Source organism: Astatotilapia calliptera, chromosome 17 (genome assembly GCF_964374335.1).
Source record: "Astatotilapia calliptera chromosome 17, fAstCal68.1, whole genome shotgun sequence".
Classification (NCBI taxonomy): domain Eukaryota; kingdom Metazoa; phylum Chordata; class Actinopteri; order Cichliformes; family Cichlidae; genus Astatotilapia; species Astatotilapia calliptera.
Genome location: NC_137438.1, coordinates 3646769 through 3671373, shown reverse-complemented (window position 1 = coordinate 3671373; position 24605 = coordinate 3646769). Strand labels below are relative to the sequence as shown.

Sequence of the window (24605 nt, the reverse complement as noted above, 5' to 3'; positions counted from 1 at the left end):
AAACACTTTTACACATGTGGGCAAACAATACATCTAGCTCATCCTTAATCTTAATTTTCTTTTAGCTAACAGCATCAGAGAAATGCTTACTTAAAACCTTTCTGTGTCTCCTGCTGTTGCTATGCAGGAGTGTAAACAGTGACATTACATTTATCATTAAGTTCTAGTTATAAATGATGGTAAATGGACTTGTTCTTATATAGCGCTCATCTACTCTGAGCACTCAAAGCGCTTCATACAACTTTATACAATTCCTTCACCCAATCACACCCATTCACACAAGCACTTTTTCTAAACTGTTAAGTGCTTACTGTCTAACATTCATACACAGAGCAACATGGGGTTAGTATCTTGCCCAAGGATATTTGGGATCGAACCACCAGCCTTCCGGTTAGTAGCTGATCTGCTCTACCACCTGAGCTACAGCCACCCAGTGTTGTCGAGAGCACACCACTTCATTTCCATAAATGAGATTAGAAACATTCTGAGTACTAATGTATAAAACAAGCAGTCGACTTGACAACTGGGTGACAGGCTGACCGGTTTCCAGCAGACATGCCACACTCTGCAGCGCTGCACAAGAAAAGCTGACCTGCCTACACACTCTGGGACATGAATCAGCATGCCCTTCAACTGAATAAGCAGAAGAGACCTCTCACTGCATGCAGATTTATGGTTAAATCTGAAATCTTTCAAAGGGCTTATTTTGGTAAATGATTCATGTGCAAACACCAGCAAACCTTTGCTCTTTTTCAAGATGAATGCACACATGCTAAGCTGGCAGCTCAAGAGCTTGTCTGCTGCTCTAATAGAGCTGTCTCAGCAATATATGGTCAATGCAATCGAAGTGCACCAAACATGCGTGAGAAATCTGCCGAGGACACCAGCAGCATTTAAAAAAAATAACCAAAACGATCTTCAGAGCAGCGTTATCTTTTTCAACAAACTCAGGCCAAAGGTATCCTGCTCTCGCTTCCCATTAGGGGAGCAACGAGGCAGAAAATTAAATGCCGTCCACAAACGAGACCTCTGCTTTCATTTCCTGTAATTAGCAGCTTCGGAACAGAAAGCCAATTCTTTCACTGATTTAAAAAAAAAAAGCAGCAGTGCTGGGAGCAACAGGCACTCGCTCTGTTAGCCTTCACCTACCAGCTGCTACACTACACGCTCTCACAAATATTAACACAGCTGCAGAAAACTAAAGAGCTCCTTCATTTAGACACGCTCGAGCTTCATGGTTCCACTTGTTTCATGTATTTTCAATCAGCTCCTTCTGCTCTTTGCATAAACATCTCTCTCCTCTGACCGCACCTTTATTCCAACTTACTGCTCTGTAACCTGCTCACACAAGCAATTTTCCTGCTAATCTTTAGTTAGCGTCTGCCAAAAGTATAAGCTTTATTCTACAGGGTGGGCCATTTATATGGATACACCGTAATAACATAGGAATGGTTGGTGATATTAAAGTCCTGTTTGTGGCACATTAGTATATGTGAGGGGGCAAACTCCTCAAGATGGGTGGTGACCATGGTGGCCATTTAGAAGTCGGCCATCTTGGATACAACTTTTGTTTTTTCAATAGGAAGAGGGCCATGTGACACATCAAACTTATTGGTAATGTCACAAGAAAAACAATGGTGTGCTTGGTTTCAACGTAACTTTATTCTTTAATGAGTTATTTACAGGTTACTCTTTGTTCACAGCCATTGACATGTCGAAGAGGTTAACACGTGAGGAGCGGACCGAAATCGTGTTGATATCCGGTGAATGCAGTAACCGGGTCATTGCAGCAGATTTCAATGCAAGACACCCTACGAGACCACCCACCTCCCATGCTACAGTCAGCAAACTGCTTGCTAAGTTTCGTGAAACTGGTTCAGTGTTGGATTTGCCAAAATGTGGACGCAAGAAAACTGTCACTAATGAAGAAACATCAGATTTTGTTCAGTGATGAGGCAAACTTTTATGTGAACGGTGAAGTTAACAAACAAAACCACCGCTATTGGTCTGACACTAACCCACATTGGATGGATCCCTCCAAGACTGTTGGAGCAACAAAAGTGATGGTTTGGTGTGGTATATGGGGTACAACGATAGTGGGTCCATTCTTCATCAATGGAAACCTCAAGGCCACTGGATGTTTGAAATTGCTACATGATGATGTGTTTCCCTCTTTCTGCACTGAAGCTGGCACGTTCCCTGAGTTTTTCCAGCAAGATGGTCCACCACCACATTATGGGTGCAGGTCCGAGCATTCCTAGATAAACAGTTTCCTGGAAAGTGGATTGGTCGTCGTGGGCCAGTTGAATGGCCCCAAGGTCTCCAGATCTGACCCACTTAGACTTTTATCTTTGGGGTCAGCTGAAGGCAATTGTCTATGGTGTGAAGATACGAGATGTGCAGCACCTGAAACTACGGATACTGGATGCCTGTGCTGGCATTTCTCCTGCAGTGTTGCTATCAGTGTGTGAAGAGTGGGAGAAGAGGGTTGCATTGACAATCCAACACAATGGGCAGCACATTGAACACATTTTATAAGTGGTCAGAAACTTGTAAATAACTCATGAAAGAATAAAGTTACGTTGAAAGCAAGCACACCATTGTTTTTCTTGTGACATTACCAATAAGTTTGATGTGTCACATGGCCCTCTTCCTATTGAAGAAACAAAAGTTGTATCCAAGATGGCCGACTTCTAAATGGCCACCATGGTCACCGCCCATCTGGAGGAGTTTGCCCCCTCACATATACTAATGTGCCACAAACAGGACTTTAATATCACCAACCATTCCCATTTTATTACGGTGTATCCATACAAATGGCCCACCCTGTACAAGATTCTCCACACCCAGCAATCACATTTACAAAACATGTACTCGTATTTATGACTGATTCATGAAAGGGTCTTTGTAGCATGACTTATCCGTAAATCAAGATTAAAGATACTGCTTTAACATATAAGTGAACTAACCCCAAAAATGTGGACAATAATTTTTACAGTTAAATGATGTGTCACACACACAAGTCCAAGAAAAATATGACAGCGGTGGGCTGAAAAGAGCTTCACAAGAAGCTAACTGATCGCCTTTTTTAACAAATAGATCAGCAGTTGATGCTGAGGAATTCGTCAAGCTGAATCCTCAGAGACAATTTTTTAAATCTTTTAGTGCTTGTTCAAAGCAGCAGCCACAGTGCTGATAATAAAGCAGAGTCAAACACTGAATCCCCACATTGCAAGTCTCTCTCTCTGCAAAAGACTCTTAAATCAGCTAAAGTCCAAAACTACACACGAGTTAATTCAACATAACCGTTCATGGAAAGTTTTCTGTTTGAGACCGTCTCCAAATAATATCACAGCTTTCTGCTCCGAAAACAGTTTTTACACTTTTTTTGCACGGATATTGTGAGTGATACTAAATTTTCCTCAGAGAGAGTAAAGACTGATGTCCTCGCACAGCGGCTCATCACAGAAAGTGTTTCTAGAAGTGTTTTTAACTCCAGACCATGAAAGCATCGACATTATTTTATTACATTTCTGTTTTTTGGCTTTAGACAGCTGTTTGAATCACTCCCATTTACTCTTTTGTCACTGTCAACAATGTCACAGTGATGACCTATCAGGTTTCCAGTTTTACTGAGCTTTGTTTTTACCCTTCTTACAAAAATTGCTAATTTCATCTTCCTGAATATGTTCTCAGTGAGCATGACCTGTAAAGGCAGGCTGTCTTGGTGCTCTAATTTCAGTTCCTTTGATATTTTGTGCATTGGGTAGTGTGGAGTCCACGAAAAACCAAAAGGATATCATTCCAGAACCAATAAAACCAGGTGGTGTACATCCAAAACTTGGTCGCCAGGTAGATTCCCAGAGGGAGAGCGCTGTGCATGGAGTGGTCAAAAAAAGCCCTACAGAGAGAGAAGAGAAGCTGTTTAGCAGTAGGCGGCACTACCTCACTACACTTTCCATGAATGCTATTTGTGCAAACGTTTAACACATCAGCGTGATGCATTCACTGTTGCTAGACTGAATGACACATTTAACCCTGCTCTTTTGACCACATATGGACTCAAGGAAGTATGACGCTTCATCTCTCTGTGCTGCAGTCAAACAGCTGCAAAAATACACGAAGCCATTAGCTGATGACAAACTGCAGCTTGACTCAACAGCATTTACTCACACAACTATTTGTTAAACCAAGTAAGAATTCCAAGATTGTCAGTAAATATGAAGCTGACACCATGGATGATGAATGTTATTGTAGCCAGAGAGCTAACTGCAAGGCACAGTGAATCCTACCAACAGGCCCAGATGGTGGTGGTAATGGGGATCAAACAATGAGTAACATAGTGTCTGTGTGTACGGAGAAGGGGCCGAGCGTTTGAAAAAGGATGAGACAGAGATGAATCTGTGTCAAGTTGTGATTCTGTTCTGTTCATGTGCAGTGTGACGACACTTGGGTGTGCGCGATGGTCACACTAAACTCTACAGACAGATTTTTCCTCATCCTAGTGCAACACACATTTCTATCTGATTATTAAAAATGACACATCCTTGTCAGGTGTTTGACTGAGTGCGAATCTTTTGGCAGCTAACAATGTTTCCTGTGGTGTGAAAAACTAAAAGCACAACAGAAACATTTATGAGCAAAAAAAAAAAACAGTTAGACTTTTTCTCTTAAATCCACCTCATGTGAACTCCAGTTCAACTGCTACACTTGAGATCTAATCAACCAACATTTAAATGCACAAAATTACCTAATGATAACAAATGTGCTAAATATGATGTAATAATCTCTTTAGTAATCTCTGTACTGTTGTGATTGAGACATACTTGGAGAGGAACTGCACTGCAACCCAGACACCGGCGTACATGACGCCCTTTATCAGCCAGGAGTCGATGTCCAGGTCAGCGATGAAACCAACTAACCAGATGACCACGAAGGGCGTTCCCAGCATCACCTTCTGCCTGAACTCCTGGAGGAGCAGAGACACGTGGACAGGACAATGAGGGGGAGGGAGAAATGGTAAGTTTGACTTTTCTGACAGATGCCATGATTTCAAAGTGTATTTTTCAATTAACTGTCTGTTTATACCACTCAAAGCTGTAAGTCCTTTGACCCTCTCCTTGATAGTTGATGTTGACAAAAATGCACAAGACCTTTTGATCCTGGGTTGCGTAATGAATCCATATTGATAGCCTGACCAGATTTTTTTAATCTCCATTGATATTTTCCATAACTTTAAAGCTTTTTAGACCAGAAGGTAAAAAAAAAAAGGTTTCCATGGCAAATATCTCAATTTCAAGCAGCAATTTAATCAATTTAGCTGCATTCCACAACTAAACCTACAACTAAAGCTCACTACAGCACACAGCCTGAAACTAAAGGCTGCACTAATGTGGACACCCCAAAATGGGATGGTGAGTTTATCTTCTACTTCTCAAATCTATAAACATATTCAGTTTGTTTGTGTTCTAGATTTCTGTCTAATTTACCTTAATCAGCTAAGAGTATCCAGGGAGACAGACAGAAAGATGGAAACAGAAAAATGAAAGCAGAGTTCAAACAGAATTTTAAGCACTGTTCTAAAAAATCTCTTGAGAGAAAGGGGAAAAAAGTCTGTATCTTCTATGAGAGTGGGAATTATTAACCACAGACATAGGTCACTCTGGCTTTAACGCCCACTTAACACATCCCACATTCAAGCATTCAGGCTCAGTCAAGCTCAGACTTTGATCAGAAAAAGGTTCTTTATCACGATGGAAGTGAATGACCATGATGACGCATCATAACAGATCTGACTCTCTGGCAACTGCAGACATGCTGTGGCAGTGCAGAAAGAGGCTAAGCCTGAGCAGGCTGGTCTGAGCATGTCTGTTGGAAATGAAAAGATGAAAGAGCTTTAATGGCAAAGTTTAGACAGCTGGACCTGATTTTATTCTTCAAATGCGACTTGGACTGCTACATAATGATAATCGTTTTTTGTGTAGCATTGATGTTGTGCCTTTCACTTATTTACAAAGCCTCTGCGCTTGGTTTCTGGCTAGCGTAACCATGTCTGTTTCTACCTTGTCCATCTTCAGTCTCTTCAGGTAGGACGGGCTGTCGTAGCCTTTGGCCTGCCGTGCTTCCTGTAAGTGATTGATCATCCAAACGTTCTTCCTTTGCTTGGCAAGATCCAGTGGTGTTTCGCCCTGAAAAATAATAAAAAGAACAGCTGCTGCATACATTTAAAATACATATTTTAGCTGTGTGCGCACTGAAAGAAGATCCAGAAGAGGCTGCCATCCTGGCTAACAGCCTGGCATGCTTACAGGGAGACGCTGGTTCACAGAGAACCGTGGCTTACCTTGATGTTCTGTGCATCGACGTTAGCGTTGGCGTCCAGCAGCAGGCTGATGACGGTGGTGTTGCCGGCCAGCACGGCCCAGTGCAGCGCCGTGTTCTTGTGATATTTGTCACCCAGGTTGACAGACACGTTGAAGGTGAGTAGCAGCCTGGTGGGATCCACACTGTCACACAGAGGAGGAGATCCAGGCAAGATGAGTCAAACTAAAGTAAAGGGCATCTTACAAACAGGCTCTTCATAAAAAATGGTTTTATTTACACACTTCCTAATCGTGAAAGCTTCGCGCTGTTACATTGCGACCATTTCCTTCTATATGAACCACGAAGTTAAAATGCAAAATCCCAGAAAAACAGCTGATTAGGGAATATTCATATGAAGCTGAGTAGCAACATGAAGAACCCGCCTGTGTGTGACCAGTGTGTATATAATTATTAAATACTATAACTAACTCTAAGTTCTACTATAGAATTAACATATCTTGTCAGTGGTAAATTACAGCGGTAAGGGAAAGTATGCAATCCCAATGGAATTTCCTGTTTTTTTCCTCAATTGATTGGTTGTAAAACGGGACCTGATCTTAATATAAGCCACAAGTACACAAGAAAACACAGAAACAATTAGAATCTTCTGTGGTTTTACTGAACTTTATTGCATTGCTGGTGGAAAGTCTTGGATTTAATAACTCTGCAGACCTCCTTCAGCAGCAATAACAGCACACTAGCATCTCTGGGAGCGAATTCTAAGGACGTCTGATGTCAACAGCTCTCCGAGATGACTCTCTTCCTAATGGGGCCCTCTCCAAAAGACACATTTTCTCAGTCTGGATTCATTCTGTGGTGGATTTAGTTTGATGTTTAGGGCCATTGTCCTGCTACAGAGCTTCCCTGACATCATCTTGTAAAAGACCTCAATAAATTTGGGAATACAAACCACTGAAGTGTTGCCAGTTAAAATAAACTGTTTGGACATAATTGTGGATTAAATAACGATGGGACAAATTTAAAGATGCAAAGTAAAAACAGACATTTAAAACAAACACACCTGTGTGTCCTGTAAGCCGCCCACATTAGTGGAGTCATGCCATTCTGATCCATCATGTCCACATCCTGTTACAGAGGGAAGACAAATGACCACATCTGAAGAAGCTGAAAAAGCCATGGAGAGGCAAAAGAGAGGCAATAAGGCTCCCCCTGATGGAGAGAACTGGCATTATTAAAATACAGACTACTCTCAGAGTGGCTTTAAAACAAACAAACAAACAAACAACCAGAAAGCAAACCAGCGGAGGGATATATGTTACTGTATCTCACACTGGCAGCAACAAGACTTTTAAACATATGCCAGAAAAATCCACATAAGCACATTCGCTCTTGTGAAAATACTGAGCTGCAGCGTTCTCTACCTGTCCTTTGGCAATGAGGTAGGCCACGATGGAAGTGTGGCCGAACTGGGCGGCCAAATGGACGCAGCTGCAGCCCTCGCCATCGATCAAAGACGGGTCAGCACCATATTTCATGAGCTGCACCACCATAGATAGATGGCCTTGTCTAGAAAAGATAAACACACAATAAAGGGATCATTTAAAAGACGCACAAACTGATCTTGAAGTTTTACTCCACAGCTAGAGAAAGTAACAAATAAAAACAGCTGTTAGCATGCACAAGATAAAACGATGTGTCTTATAGAGGCCCCGGCTTCCTTACTTGCTTTGAGTTGGTGACCAAGGTAAACATCTACAGTCTCAAATGGCCCTCACATGATTGATGAAGCCTTGAGGCTGACTGCCTGGCTCTTCTTATCATTTTATTTCTATGGTGGCTGCATGCTTTTACTGCATACAGTATATTGGATCTTAAAACTGGCTTTTTATGACCAACACTGTCTACGATATAAACGTCCCAGAAAGGGCAATAAAGATTTGAGAAACTACAGGTGAAAAAGACAGAAATTCACAGCTTCAGTTTAACTTTATTGCCTGAGAGAGTTAAAGTGTGTATCGGTTTCCCTGCACAAAAGCGTGACTGTTATTTGCTTATTATTCTGAGGTCATCCAGATTGAGGAGGCTGGGGGCTTTTTAAGGTTACTGGGCGCTGGAGAGGAGGCTATGGGGGTGGTTTGGGGGTCAAAGCAGAGGGTGACACACGACTCCTTGGTGTCAGTGTATCAGTGACGGTGCAGATGCCTGTCGTTAAATGTATCAATAATTCATGAGGAGACAGCTTCAGCCCCCTGTCTACATGCGAAAAGGAGGTGTGGATGTCATGTGAGCTCTTCCCTGTTATTAGTGGTCATTACAAAGGAAATCGATATTTAACTGTCAAACACTAAGGTTTAAAAAGAAAAAAGAATAAACAATAGATTTGGCTCAAGTTCACAAATGTTTGTTCGAGTGAAGCTCTAGCATTGTTGAACGTAACACAGAGAAGCTAAAATGTGTCTGTCAGATTTAGTCACTTTCTAATTAAAACATAATGACGAAACATAAAAACACTGATCTGTGGACGATTTCAGGCCACTGAGTAGCATATATCAGCGTGTCACCTGGTAGCCCAGTGCAGAGGTGTGGAGTTGAGGTCTCCTCCCAGTTGGTCAACTATAGCTCCCTTTGATATGTAGTACCTGCACACACAAACACAATCACCAGGTGAAGCATTACACTTTGTATACCTGTGATATGGACCTCCTATTAATAGGTGTGGCTGTATAAGAAATATAAATCCCCTCTTCAGTCTTTTATGGTTGCTCAACACAGTTCTTTCACTATTTTTATTTACAACCTGGCACTCGAAATGCTCGACCAACTTGGCAAGATTTGGCATCTTGACAATCTCTCCATTATTAAGAATCAAGTTGAAACATGTTTTTGTGAGGTTTTAAACTGAACGTAAACTTTTAAATTGTGTCACTTAAACGAAAAGATTGAAAAAGAAACAATTTTCATAAGAAACAAGCTAATTTATAAGGCTGTTCAACCACATTTTAAAGCTTCAAAAAATAAAATCAGATTTTAATATCAGATTTATATTCATTTAGGAAAAGGTCATTCTTTAAATATTTAAGTCTATAAGCTACATAGCCTGCTAGATATGCAGGTATTTCACATTGTTGTAAGCAGAAATGCTGCATTTAATCTGATTACACTGTAAGTTTGTCAGTGTAGTATAATCAAAAAGATTTTTCTTAGTTGAAAGTTTGGTTACTGGTGTAACCTGGGTTCTCTGAAAACCAGGTGAGCCAAGTTTGAAAGAGACCTGCTGTTCACAACCACAAACACAGCCACCGAGTCAAGAGCAGTTACATTAAACCCAACATCTGTGCCTCATCTGTCCATGGAAGTGCACCAGTACAATTCCCTGTCATTTTAATGCCAGTTTACCTAAAAAGGAAGACTCATAAAGCAGCTGACAAATAAGCGTAGAAGTATATTACAGAGGTCAATGGCAATGTGATGGGATATACTGTGAAAGGCTGCCTCCATACCTGAAACTAATTATAGTTGTAGTTTATAATCCTGTAAATGGCACCGCAGGTAATGAATATCCACATATTTTACTGCATCAACATAAACTATTAAAAAGGAAGTGGAAGTCAATAAAATGAAAAGCAAGATGAAAACGTAAATGAACGAATGGAGATCAACACAAATAGAAACAATGCCATTGTTTGACTCACTGGGTGCGAAGTATTACAGTTTTACAAAAATATTGAAATGTGTAAGACTAACTTGGTTTTGGTTTCTTCAATTCAGTTCTTTATATGAAACCAGAAGATGTCTTGTACATTTTGTTGAGTTGACCAAAGAGCTACACTGTAATCTCTGACTACCTGACAACCTCAACACATGATCTGAATTAACTCACTTGACCAAGTCTATCCTGTTGTTGATGGCGGCCCAGTGAAGGAGCGTTACGTTTTCTTTGTCTGGCTGCCGAACATCGAAACCTGCCTCCACCAACTCCCTGCAGCGCTCGAAGATGCCGTACCTAAGGCAGAGGGGGGAGGATTAAAGTATGTACAAATGCCAGATATACAAATGCACAAACATAAACAAACACAGCGTGAAATACATAAAACTAAGAGATGCTGAGAAAATCTGCACACAAAACTGGAAAATAAAAAAAAGCAAACACCCAAACAAGACACCCACACTGTGGCATAAAATGGCAAGTGAATAATCTCAACCTCAAATCAAAATAACATAAATCTAGTATCCAGTGTTACAGCCACTCAGAGCTATATATATCTTTTTTTCCATCAGGAACATATTTTCAAGCTTCGTCTCTTCCCAACAATAAGTCATCTCATGTCCTGACCTTGCAAATGACTTTCTTTACATACAGTGAATCAGAAAACCACAGATGAAAACATGGTGGGCTTCAGATTTAAAACCTGCGGTATGTTGACAACACAAAAACACAGAAACAAACACGCAAAGATGCGGGCTCCTATTAGACCAGCTGGTAACTAGACAACAATGTCACCTTCATAAGTCACACTGGTGTGATAACAGTAACACACACAATCCACTTACTGTGTGGCTTTGACAATGTCCCAGGTGCTGTAGTCATCCACGTGGTTTTTACGGCTGACATTCTCACTGTAGCCGTGATTGTAATGACTCTGGGGTTTGATTTCCTACAAGTAAACAGGGAGGACAAAAGACAGTTAAGTTCCTGCCTATGTTTGAGGTGACATCACAGGATTTTTGTACTAAAATTGTAAATTTCCAATTAATAAAAAAAAGCAAGTCCAGGGATCAGAGCTCACATCACGATACTGACAATTTTATAGCAAAAAGCTGAAGAGTTTAGAATCTCTGGGAGTAAAACAATGCTATTAAGCAAGGCTGCAGAATAACATGTGACTCTTCTTATCATGCTAAAAAGGAGCTAAAGACCGTAAGCACCGTCAATACAGTAGCAATAAAAGAATCTGACAAAAATCAATGACTACAGACAGATCGTCTTGAACTTGTTTGCTCAAACTGGTAAATGGACTGATTCTTACATAGTGCTTTTCTAATCTCCGGAGTACTCAAAGCGCTCATACCACCCATCACCTACTCACACAAGCACTGTCTTCTATGCTTTTAAGTTTTACTAACTACCATTCAGACATATTCATACTTCGATGGATGCACTGGACAGCAACTTGAGGTTAATACTTTGCCCAAGGATATTTGGCATGCAGACTAGGGGGAGCCAGGGATCGAACCACCAACCCTCCGAACAGTAGACGACCTGCTCTCCAGAGCCACAGCCACCCGTTTCTCAATCTCGTGGGGCTGAGCGCCATTTGTCCCTCTAAGAAGTTGGACTTGGACAGCATGGAGTCGAGTAACTAGGTAGCATGATGGTATTTGTAAAGGCGAAAAAGACTTGTAAATATCAGAAATCAGAGGGCAGAGCAGGCCAGACTTCTTTGAGCCAATAGGACGGCAACAGTAACTCAAAAAAAACCACTTGTTAAACCAAGGAATGGAGAAGTGCATCTCTGAATGAACAACAGGATGAACCTTGAAGCAGATGAAGACACATCAGGTGCTACTCCTAAGATCAGTAAACTGAGACTACATTCGGAGAACAACATTTGGAGAGCAGGAGCAGAATTAGCTGTAAAGAGTGTGAAAGCATGGATCCATTTTGCCTCATGTTATTGTTTGTGCACAGACTTGTTTGACGAAAGTTGACAACAAACTGTGTCAAATTCAAAACTGTCAAAAGATGAGAGGACACAGGCCATCAAGTGTACTGCAACCCTGACAATATTATCTAGAATTACTACCAGACTTGCCTTTTTTGGAAATGAAATGACATCACTTCACTGTATTTTCTTTGGACATTTGTTTGAAATGTGGTCATAACGACCAAAAAGGTGATCTGCCAGTCACACCAAACTTCTGTTCATGTTTGAGTCCAAGTAAGTCCAGATATTGCCACCAACAACGTAAAGGCAAAAAAAGAAGAAGAAAATATCCCCACTGGGTTGGAATACTGGGAAAACGTTCAAGATACCACACCACACATAAACAGTTGTTTACTGATTCTTAGATGCAGTTTTGGTTTGGCTTGGTTCAAGCTGCAAAAACATAAACAGATGGTCATTATCCGACAACAGCAGGGTCAACAAGGGCACAAGTGACAAAATACATATAGAACAAAACTTGCAGTGGAGTAAAAACTTGGACGGGGAATTAGATGACTATAACCAAATGCTATGAAGTAAGCATGTAAGATCAGCGAGGACAACAACTGTTCTGTAGACATTTGCAACAGAACTACATGATAAAGACGTCAGTCAAGATTCATTTCATAAATTTGTTTCAACAAGAGATGAAAACAGATGACTTAAGGAGAAAATGTGTCTGCATGGGCCTTCATTTGAACACATTTTCTAAACTTACTTGCACCCTTCAGCACTGACACTGAGGAGCTGCAGCAATGTCACTGATTGCATGCACCGTGACCAATGCAGCAAGCATATCTGGCCCATAAAGGCCAAAAAGGCTTTGAAAAGACCACTGTGACAGAAACAAGTTTAGGACGCAGTGCACTGCAGGGGACAGGCTCCTGGAAATGCAGACACACAGTGTAGTGCTCCAGAACACTTCAGCTTTTATATAAATAGCTAATCACAGTATTCAATTATAAAAAGAGAATAAAAGCAGCAGGAGACCAGCTTGTTGTGTCCTGCAGCTGCTGAGGATCTCTTCTGTCACATGGATGTGGTGACTGTGCTACTCACATTCAATTAGCCTCCATGGTAACGCCTCAGAAACCACAATTAGCCTCGATCACCCGGAAACGAGAGCTGCATCTGGTAAACACAGAGGCTTCCACTCTGCCTTTAGCCAGTGAGACTCGTAACTTTGAGAGTGGGCACTGAGCCCAATGTTAAACTGGGGTAAGCTGCTTCTTCTTCATTGCTTTTAAGACCTTTTAAAATGAAAAAGGACATAAACACAAGGCAGAGAGAGAAACAAATTATGTATGAAATTTAGAGTCTAAACTGCGATCATGTCTCAGGAAGAGATACCAACCTTACAGTATTCCAGCAACATTACCACCTTAAAATCCCATGGTTTGACTTTTACACAGCCTTTCATGTCTTTTTGGCTGTGCTGCTGCTGCCACGCACTTAAGATTGAGAAATAATGAGGCATCCTCTGGGGAGGTGGCTGAGGATACGACAGACCTGTGTAGAGCTGCTAGGTAGCTTGAGGTGAGATCTCAGTGGCCACAGGGACTACAAGCTCATGATTATGTTCAGTGTTTAGCTTTAACTTCCCTACAGAGTCACAGGGATCTATCTGTGGAACCCGTGTGTCTCCCACCTTCGGGAAAAGGAGAAAAGTGCACAGGAAAAAGCAATACAGACAGGTTTGTTTAACAAGAATATAAGAACTTCACTAGTTTATAACAATTTAAAAAAGAATACACAGCTCAGTGAGATGCTTCTTTTTCCATAGAGCCATCTGTACAAACAGTAGCATGCTGAGCTACAAGACAAAAATCACAATTTACTTTATTTTGATTAGCCCACAGAGTTAGATGCATCAGAGCTGAGTAAATCTGCCAGTGACAGCTGTGACTGCAGCCTGCCAGCAGTCGCCCTAAACACTACTGAGCAGCGACGTATAATTAATACAAAAAATATGTACAAAGTGTCCACACGTGATCGTCTTTTGAACAGCATTCTCTGAATCTTTTTGTTGAACTGCATGAGCAATAAACATATTTTCCTGTGTTAGCACTCAGTGCTATCTATTTATTTATATCTTCCAGACATTTATGAAACATATGGTGGGATAGTCTTATAAAACCAATCAACCAGAGCACTTGGTTGAGTGATCACTGTGTCCATCCTTTAAAGCCCAAAGAGCTCAGATGACTGTTTGACAAAGTAGAGTTGATGGTAATGGCATTTTTATGAAGCGCACTACAACACATGACCTCAACATGGCATCTTCACATCTGTTTAATAAAATAAGAAGCACTTGTGTTTAGGGTTGCCACGATTAGTCGACTAGACACGATTACGTCGACTATCAAAATCGTCGTCGACGAATTTAATAGTCGACGCGTCGTTTGAAGCTTTGAGATCCCAAAAGACGCAGGAATAAGTAGTAGGGTTTAAGAGTGTAATAACGGACTGAAACAGAAGATGGCAGCACTGCATGTACAAGGATGCCAGCTGCCGTTAAACCCCGAAGAAGAAGAAACTGTGTCCCAGAATTCATAGCGCAGCCCTGCTCAGTTTCCAACAATGGCGGCAGCTAGTTAGTTGTAATGTTACTCTTATTATTCTTTCTGGGTCACAAAATAAACATTTAACATATTTTCAGGCAAGAATGTAGCTGTGTAAACCTCAAATATCTGCTCAGTTTATCAAGACACCACATATTTTCAAAAGCGCTCCGACGTTTTCGGAGACGTCTGTTACCCACTAGCTCGATAGCTAGCCGGGGTTCAAGGCTCACTAGAGCCGGTGAGAACACCGGACTCCCGGCAAATCGTTTTCAAACCCACCGCCGTCTTTCGCTACTCAGGTTAAACATGATACATAAGTCACTTAGAGCAGCAGTCTCCAACCTTTTTTGCACCACGGACCGGTTTATGCCCGACAATATTTTCACGGACCGGCCTTTAAGGTGTCGCGGATAAATACAACAAAATAAAACTAGTACCGGTACCGAAAAAAAGAAGATTTATTCATAACACACGTGAAAAGACCAGAGTTAACGATAAAAACGATAACAAAATGACGCTGAATACCGATAAAGACCCTGAAAACCATACATTTCACACCTGAGCCTCAACTCTCGCGGCCCGGTACCAAACGACTCACGGACCGGTACCGGTCCGAGGCCCAGGGGTTGGGGACCACTGACTTAGATAACTTAAAAATGTTATTGTTTGGCTTTTTTTGAGATGCTCGAGAATTTACTCCGGTGTCCTGTTATATTTTAGATGGCAAGAGTTTATTAAACTTCACCGAAACAATCTGCAAATGTCATTAAAATTCAATAAACTATCATCTTGTCTTTATTTTTAGTTAGCACAGACCTTAAACACTTAAAGCTGTAAGCTAATGATAGTTATATAAGAGCAGATGCTGCTGGTGCAATAAGCTGTACGTTTTACAGCTTATTGTAAAACGTACAGCTTATTGCTGGATGATGATCTGATTAGTCGACTAATCGCAAAAATAATCGGTGACTAGTCGACTATCAAAATAATCGTTTGTGGCAGCCCTACTTGTGTTTTTTGATGGTATTAAAAACTTTACCATCAAAATTTCTAAATACCCTGGTATACCATAGTAGTATCCAAGCCTACTTATGGCTTTCAGAAAATAAAGCATAAATGCAACCATCCAACCTCTTTGCTTTTTATCTAGTTCATGGTAGCAGGGGCGCCTGGAGTCTAGCCCAGCTGTCACAGGGTGAGAGGTGGGGTACACACTGGATAGGTCAACAGTCCATCACAGGGCTAACACAAAGAGGCAGATCATCATTCTCACTCACATTTGTAATCAGCAATTAACCAAACACATGTGCCTCTGGACTGTGGCAGGAAACTAGGACGAGTAAATGTAAACTCCAAACACTCGGAACCTTCTTCTTCTAGCCCTGTTACAGTAAATGGTATTATTTACTTTGTCTGGCTTAACATACAGCAATATGGCATTGTCTGCTTTTCGAACCAGGCCTCAAAAACCAGTATTAGCAATATTAACATCAGCCATACGTATCAAGTGCAAAAAACGTAGCACTAAAAACAAATACAACTAAGTCTAGGGTTTCGGAAAGGAAATCATGTTGCTTTCTTTAGATTGAGGCAGTTCTCTATGGTTCCTAAATCTCAGGCACTGCAAATCATCAGAGAGACCACCATTCAAACAGTGATGAGGGAAGGAAAAACAAGCTACAACCTATAACTTTGTTTTACATGGTAAATCAGGTTGAGGGAGAGGATAGAAGACGAGGGTGGAGCAGAGATATGAAGGTGACTACTTGCTGCTTTTTTCTTTCTATTTTAGGAGCATCAAAGCTGCCAAAATTCATTTGTACTTTCACTGCCAAGGTTTAGTCATTTGACAAATCCACATAACCCCATGTGTTCCTCAGTTTAGTCCAACTGCCAAGGGGAGGAAATAAAAAAGTGGGAGTAAAGAGCTGCTGAAAATTATTTAAATATGATCATGACTGCACTGAACTTTTTTTTTTCTGTTTGGCTGACAAACAGAAGCCGGATACTAAATGTGAAACTCAAAGCCTGAATATTCAGTTGTGTGCAATTCTGTTAAGGAATCTGCTTTCCTGTTAGCGGAGGGAAGCGGGAAGAGCGGGCTCATCTATAGACTCACAGACACCAGATGTTACATCACTTTCTCCAGCACCATCTCTTTCTTTGTGAGTAACCTTTGACCCCTCGCATGTCTCTGTGGCCACCCCCACCATCTCTGTCTCTCCTGGCATCAGAAAAAAAAAAGCCGAGGATGACATTTGTGACTCTAGTGATAATTGCAGCCTGTGCCTCTTTAAGCTTCCTCATTGTGTACCTGCTGACTTGTGATGAATACAACAGTTAGGTAGGAGGAAGGCAGGATAACATTACCAGTTAAACAGCATCTACTTCACTAATGCCATTGATTTAAGGTTGAAACCTTATCCTTTGAGGGCGGACACTTGGCTTCTGTTAGTGGAGCTGGTTGGTAGGACATATGGCAACAGTTCTACAGGGGGTGGTGGTGATCATGTGCCTTGGACAGTATCACTATTAAAAATAAGCAGGTATTATGACAGTAGAATCAACAAAATCAGTTGACATAACTGTAGTAATACTTCAATAAAGGGAATCAAATCAAAGTATGAGGCCAGCAATTTGATTTTAATCTGAAGTGCATTAGGCAAAAATTGTATCGCATCTGCAACGCCTAGTTTGCCAAGACCGGAGTTCTGTCTGGCTATAGCCATAGATCACAATTGGGTTTCGTCTGCAATTAGAGCTATTTCAAGGAGTTAATTTAATATTCAAGACACAGTTTGAATGCATGGATCAGGAAGCGGGGCAGAGGAGAAACACCATTTTTATGAGAGAAATAACAAGAAGGCTCCAAGCATTTTCCAAGTTACCACTGCAAGTAGCTGAGCATGTCATCAACCTTTATGAGTGCTTTATGGACAAAACAACACTAATTTGAATTTCCAAATAAGATAACCCTTTATTGTTTACATTCCTCAAGAGAGGAAATTTCCAAGTGGCAGGCTGAGCTGGTTCAAAGCAAAATAAAAGCAAAATAGAGGACTTTCTAAGTATACAACTAAACTTGATGCTTGATTTCAGGTGTCTCACACATTTAGACTTGCTCGGCTCTTCATGATCTACAGAATGACTCAGATTGTGCTAAAGAGAGGAGCAAATTCAAGCCAAGCCTACTTATGTATACAGGAAAAACACAGTTTATGATGAGTTACTACTGGTGACATGTAGATGTGAAGCCAAAGGTCATTTTGTGACAGCTCCTGAGCAATGATGCAGCAGGAAACAACACAGAATTCATGGCACACAGAATTGAGAAAGACCACGTTTAGACAAAGAGAGACCCAGCTGTGTTCTTGCCTTTATTATTGAATGGAAAACTTTATCAGCTTTAATATATAAAAGTAATGAGCACATTTTTACCTATCGCAATCTCTTCTATTGGTTGGTTTGAACTTTAGCTGGCCTTCTCTTCCTGCATATAATAAAAGTGCTAGCTTACTTGCAGTGAGCACAGAATGATTATTCACGAAGTTAGTCTGAAAGTGGCAACTCCACACAAACACACAGGAAGGACTGTGTTAGGGGAGAAAATAAGACGAGGGTTCTCCTCATTTCATTTCCATTAATGAGGAGAGTCTTTAATTTTTTAAATCTTATCTTTACCAAGTATAATCTGCAATAATAGTAACAGCAAGCTCATTATGGCATAGTACAGCTCACTGTTACACCATCACAGAGAGGAAGCATTCAATCTATCACACAAGAAAGGAAAAGAGGAGAAAAGCAGTACTCTGTTTATGTATTTAAATGGAGGAACCAGTGGGTGTGGATGCACATAATCCTGACAACACAGAAAGACCACCTGCTTTGTGTGAGAAAACCACTTGCCCTTCACCTTTTCAAGGGATGTTTTTGTCTATTATCACTTAAATGTCTATAAATGCAGTCTCCAGACTGCAAATTATGAGTTGGAGGCTCATACTTGAGTCAGTTTAGTGAGTTTTAAAATAAACTCTCCAGTCCATACAGCTTTCATACACAATGAATGCATCTGATAGGGTCTGACAGAACAGTGAAAGAACACTGAGATATTAAACATCCAGATGAGTTTCAGTACTGTCAAATATACTTATGCTTTGCTTTGCTTCCAATTAAATTCAAAATAATCTTTATTTATCTTATACTGGTCCTTTGTGCCACCACTCAAACCAAGCCAATTTAATTTCTCTTCCCCACCTGTGTGCCTGAGAGCGGTATATTAAAGATATCTGGACTTGATGGCAACATACAGATCCAGCGTTAACAAGCTGTCTGAAATGCAACATTTAGAGCACGGAAAGCATCCATGATTGGCCACTGTGACATCACCTATCAGTTCTGGGCTCAGCATTAATGTTGTTGGTTTTTTTTAAGCCAAAAGTAACCATACTTGGACAAAAAGATGGAATGTTGACTTATGAGGAAATGCTAGCTTGCTTAGCAAGCTGTATCCATAAAGTGTAATGCACGGCTAATTACTGTTAATTATCAGACAAGTAAAACATGAGAATTTCACACACAGAAACACAGGGGTGAAGTCCAGCTCAGTGACTCACCCAAATTCAAGCAGAGATAAAGCCTAGCAGAAAGTGATAGAGCTACCTGTGTCTGGGCAGCTGTCAGTCCAAACAGCTCAAAGAGGGGAACTATCCTTAAGGCAAAAGCATTTTTGCAACAAGCAGTAAACATGCTTTTTACTGCTCTAAAGTTGGGTATTTTAAATGACTTCCTTTTGGAGACAGTAGAAGAACTTAAACACTTAAAGCTGTAAGCTAATGATAGTTATATAAGAGCAGATGCTGCTGGTGCAATAAGCTGTACGTTTTACGTTCAGTGGACGATGATCTGATTAGTCGACTAATCGCAAAAATAATCGGTGACTAGTCGACTATCAAAATAATCGTTTGTGGCAGCCCTAGTAGATTTTGAGCAGTTTTTAGGGTTGTTGTCTTGGTGAAATATCCAACCCCGGCACAATTTCAACTTCGTCACTGATTCTTGAACATTGTTTTCAAGAATCTGCTGGTATTGACTGGAATCCATGTGACCATCAACTTTAACAAGATTCCCAGTACCTGCACTGGACACAGAGCCCCACAGCATGATGGACTGCCACCAAATTTTACTGTGGGTAGCAAGTGTTTCTCTTGGAATGCTGTGTTATGTTTCCACAATGCACACCGCCTCTTCTTATGTCCAAATAACTCAATTTTAGTTTCATCAGTCCACACAGCACCTTATTCCAAAATGAAAGTGGCTAGTCCAAATGTGCTCTAGCATACTTCAAACGACTGTGTTTGTGGCATGTGCGCAGTAAAGGCTTCTTCTGCATTACTCTCCCACACAGCATCTCCTTGTGCAAATTGTGCTGAATAGTTGAACTTTTTTTTCAGGTCATTTGAGAGTTGTTTTGAGACTCCCATGTTGCCACTCTTCAGAGAAGATTCAAAGAGGAGGAAAACTTGCAATTGGTTACCTTAAATACTCTTTGACTGATCATGATTGGATTCACCTGTGTATGTAGGTCAAGGGTCAATGAGTTTACTAAACAAATGTTGTGTTCCAATAATTAGTGCTAAAAGCATTCAAATCAATAAAATGGCAGGGGTGCCCAAATTTTTGCACCTGCCTAATTTTGTTTAAGTAACAATTGCACACTTTCTTTAAATCCTATAAACTTCATTTCACTTCTCAAATATCATTGTGTTTGTCTGCTATATGATATATTTAACTGAAATTGCTGATCCAAACAACCAATGATTTCTGAAGAAAAATCATGGAAATTATCAGGGGTGCCCAAACTTTTGCATACTACTGTATGATAGGGCCCTTATAGGTCAATCTCTACTATTGAAACAGGCAGGACAGCTGAGAAAGACAGCAACCGCAGCTGCTGGGGACAATGTGATGGGACTAGTACACCAGAAAACTGTCTCTGCCCCAGTTTGGGATTATGTTCCAATGATAAAGATGAACTAGACCACTGTTGAACTCTTCAAGCTCCAAAAGCAGTTTATTAACCACATGGTTTTATTAAACTGCAAGTCTGCCATCATTCCTGCTCTTACTACTGAAAGTGGTATTATAGTTCACTGCTGGGTGTACGGCAAAATAGTCTTTAATATTGTAAAGAACCTAGGATCAGTCAAAAGACAGCAGAACACTGACTCCTTCATGCAAACCCATTCAAAAGTGGCCACTTGCCTGTTCATGCAATATTACTATTTGAGCTCTAACTGGCCCAATATCTGAAGAAGATTCGTAAATTCAGAGCTTGAATTTTACTATTTGGATCACCAGCCCAAGTACATCAACTCATCCTGCCAGCATCTTGGAGACATTTAAGATATGAAGTCTTTTCACTGCCAGCTTTAACAGTTACTGAGCATGGTTGAGGGTAAACAAGCCTGCTTGACCTGCTGGCCAGCAAAAAAAGGAAAAAAGAACTGTTGAGAGTGAAAAGCAAGCCATCCGTCACTGAAGCATTACCAGACTGCATTACATTCAAACAAAACTCTCCCTGATGATTAGATTACCTGCCAAGCACAGATGGCAACTAATGACAGGCTGTGTTCAATAGCTAACCTAACAAAATATACCACTACCCTGAGGTATGAAATGTTAAATTGTTATATAGCACTCCTTAAACGTGACTTTCTACAATGCTAAATAATGGTAAGCTGGTCACCTTGGCCTTGAATAGATTTGCAACTTAAAGATCTAGGTAAATGGACAAACTTTCTACAAATATGCTGCATTCAGGCTAGCTAATTAGTTAACACTTTAATACTTCTTCAGTTAGACAAGTATGTCACAAATTATCCTCTATTATTAACAAAAATAATAATAATTAGTTCATCTTGATATATTACAAAAATACATAGGCGGATGAAGTATTCAGATTCTTTAAGTAAAAGGACAAATTTAATAGTTCTGTGCTTGTAAATGTAAGCATTAACCAAAAAAACAGCTTACAAAGAGCAACAATTACTCAATGCAGACTATATATATCTTTTTAATAATTTTAAGTGTTTTTAATTGCTTTCTGCATTAGCTGACTGTTCAGTTCAAAAACTGACATTCGACTACAACTTTTGAACATGACAGCTGGAACCAGCAAATGTTTGGAACCAGCTGTTTGACTAGTCAAATAATTGTTTTGGCTCTGGATACAATAGCTCCTAAAAACTAATCAATGCACAACTTATGTGACACAATAAACACTGACCAACAGGGCAACACCAGTGTTTGCCTCACATATTAGGACATCTCTAGTTAATAAAACAACAACAAGTCTTAATATGTTCTGTGTAAAGAAAACTCGTCCATTAGAAAAGCTGTCAGATAAATGTAGTGAAGTGAAACGTGCCATTTCCCTCTGAATTGTTGTGGAATATTAACAGAAAGGAAACACTGGAACACCTCACATCTCTACTGAGGTACAGTATTTACGGTAATATAGGGAGTTACAACCAGCCCAGTAATAACTTACCATGTCTAATGATATTAGGTGACAGAAAGCATTGTGACCCGGGTGGTCCGCTCCTACACAAACACCATTACTGACAACTGTTACCTCTGTGTTAGCTAACTGGTTGTATGCACAGAGTGCAGTTTTTAAATCTCCATTTTTAGCTGTTCACACTTTATTAATATTAATATTATTATTATAACAACCGACAGTACACAACAGCTTCATACCCACCTATACTACATATACATCACAGCAGCTAGCGTGAGTCCTGTCAGTTTAGCTACAAAGCTAACGTCGTACAAGATTAATCAGTAACCTTACTTCTTCCCACATGAACTGAAACGGAGACTACAGGCTTGTTTACTCGCTGTACGATCACTTCCAGGGAAAACACAACCTGGCTTGTTACCAATGACACGAACATCTGCCCAGCGTTAAAGGCTATGCAGCAGCGAGAGGGGGCTAGCGCTAGCACCTTTAGCATCGTTAGCTGGCTGCCACCCCCCCACCGGTGGTTTTGCAGGGGGCATCGGGTTTTCCAAAAAAAGAAAGAAAGGGGAAAACACAGAGCCACCGGCACGCAGGGCGAGGTGACGCCTTTACTTTGCGTTCATGTGTTCGTCCGAAGGCGTGAACCCAAGTGACCATACCTCAGGATGGAGAATAGGGACGCAGCCAGCTTCTTTCTCATATTCCTCCATAGCGTCGGCCATCTTGGTGGTGATGCTCGCTGAGCATTGTGGGAAACAGGAGGCAGTGCAGGGGGGAACAGTCGAGGAGGAGGGGAGGAAGAGAAGAGAGGATCTGTCAGAAACACTGGTGATGTACAGGTCACAGCACATAATAGAAAGGATGTCTAAAGTTGTACAGCAAAAATATATTTACTGTGATTTATTATGTTTCCTATAAAATTATTCGGGGGGTTTTGTGTTAGTACCTCGTTCTGGGGGTGGGAAGTGTAAGGATGATGGTTTGTTTTCCATCCATCCATCCTCTCATCTTTTTCAGGGTTGCTGGAAAAACCAGCAGCAGTACCTGCAGCAGAGTAGCACGTGATTGACTGCCACATTGATTTTGTATGTTTTAGTTACTATTTTTTCTGAGATAGGTTTACAATGTAAAATATATATTTGTATAGTAGGATAAAAATTTATTAAATTGGATTTTTTTTTGTGGGCTACTAAAATTATACAAGCAGCCAGTAAAATGTCTAATGTACTGGTCTGGTGGCCCAACAGGGGGGAAGGATGTTAAACAGTGGTGACACTGCAGTCCTTTTACTTTTATGTGGTTTCTTTTTACATAACAGTAACATTTGAACTTACTGTTAACTGTTGTCATCTGTACCCATCAACTGGCACAGGTCTTTGTGATCCCCAGGTTTCTGTAATGCTTGCAAATGACGGAGACATTTCCGTAGCATGTGGGACATCTGGTTGCCCTTCATTCTGATCAGCAGTGGAGCAGTGCATGGAGGAACATGATGAGCACTCCCAGAGTGACCTCTACAAAATGACCTCCAGCAAGTCACTGGTGTGAATGTCTCTGAACAAACCATCAGGAACAGACTTCGTGAGGGTGGCCTGAGGCCCAGTGACCTTTAGTGGGCTGTGTGCTCACCAGGCAGTCAGTCTGGTGTTTGCTATAGGATACTGGCAGTCCAACGCTGGCGCCCAGTGCGCTCTGTTTTCAAAGTGTCACTTTTATTTTTTTGAGCAGTGTATATTGAAGTGAAAGTTAGCTTTTCAAATTTGAAAACAGGTTTTAGGATATACAGTCTTTATTTTTGGCATTTGTAATTACACACTAGTGTAAATAAGCCATCCTCCGGAAAGGTGAGTTCAAATACAAGGAACTCCCTGGGGGTTTCCTTCTAGGGCAAAATCTGATTTTGCAGACTCAGCTAATTAAATAGAAAACTCTTTCTAGTTCCACTTATTTGATTTGCAGTTTGATTAATTCAGTTTTTGCCATTACAATATTACCAACAATGTAACATCTTATTAGTTTTGAATCAGATCTAAAATCTGAGCAACTGTATGAGTTAAGTATATATATCCACCCAGCTGGTATACTCACAGTATCTCATGAGCATTGTAGTTTTCAGCATTTTTATAACATAACAGTCGTATAAAGAGAGAGAGATAGTTATTTATTAATTTCATTTTTTAATGAATCCTTTGCTTATCCTGGTAAAAATGTCACCGAGATTAAAAATCTAATTTCCAAGAGAGATCTGGCATCATGCCAGCAAAGGTGATTTATTAAGAATACATAATTCTTAATAAATCGAGATAAAAAAATTTCCGGGTTGTAAATGGTCCAGTACTATTTGGTTTAGGGGAAAATCCATGATGACAAAACTGATTGATGGTCGAATTTTTATGTGAAACCATCGATGACACTACCATCATACCGCTTTGCGCCTGTAGATGTTACCTGTCACGTGCACCTTTACCGAACCCAAAACTCCAACCACCA

At 40.6% G+C, this 24605-nt stretch overlaps 1 protein-coding gene across 1 annotated transcript in view; it reads right to left on the bottom strand.

The window, feature by feature from the left end:
• The window catches only part of zdhhc17 (zDHHC palmitoyltransferase 17), a 31657-nt gene extending 8729 nt beyond the window's left edge, over positions 1-22928 (bottom strand). The window contains exons 1-10 of the mRNA XM_026147762.2: positions 22775-22928; positions 10876-10979; positions 10205-10327; positions 8886-8963; positions 7746-7890; positions 7385-7449; positions 6344-6506; positions 6063-6188; positions 4827-4969; positions 3801-3901 (exon numbers count right to left, since the gene is read on the bottom strand). Of these exons, the coding sequence (XP_026003547.1) occupies positions 3801-3901; positions 4827-4969; positions 6063-6188; positions 6344-6506; positions 7385-7449; positions 7746-7890; positions 8886-8963; positions 10205-10327; positions 10876-10979; positions 22775-22837 (1111 nt within the window). The 5' untranslated portion in view covers positions 22838-22928. The remainder of the gene's footprint in view (positions 1-3800; positions 3902-4826; positions 4970-6062; positions 6189-6343; positions 6507-7384; positions 7450-7745; positions 7891-8885; positions 8964-10204; positions 10328-10875; positions 10980-22774) is intronic.
• Positions 22929-24605: the final 1677 nt, after the last annotated feature.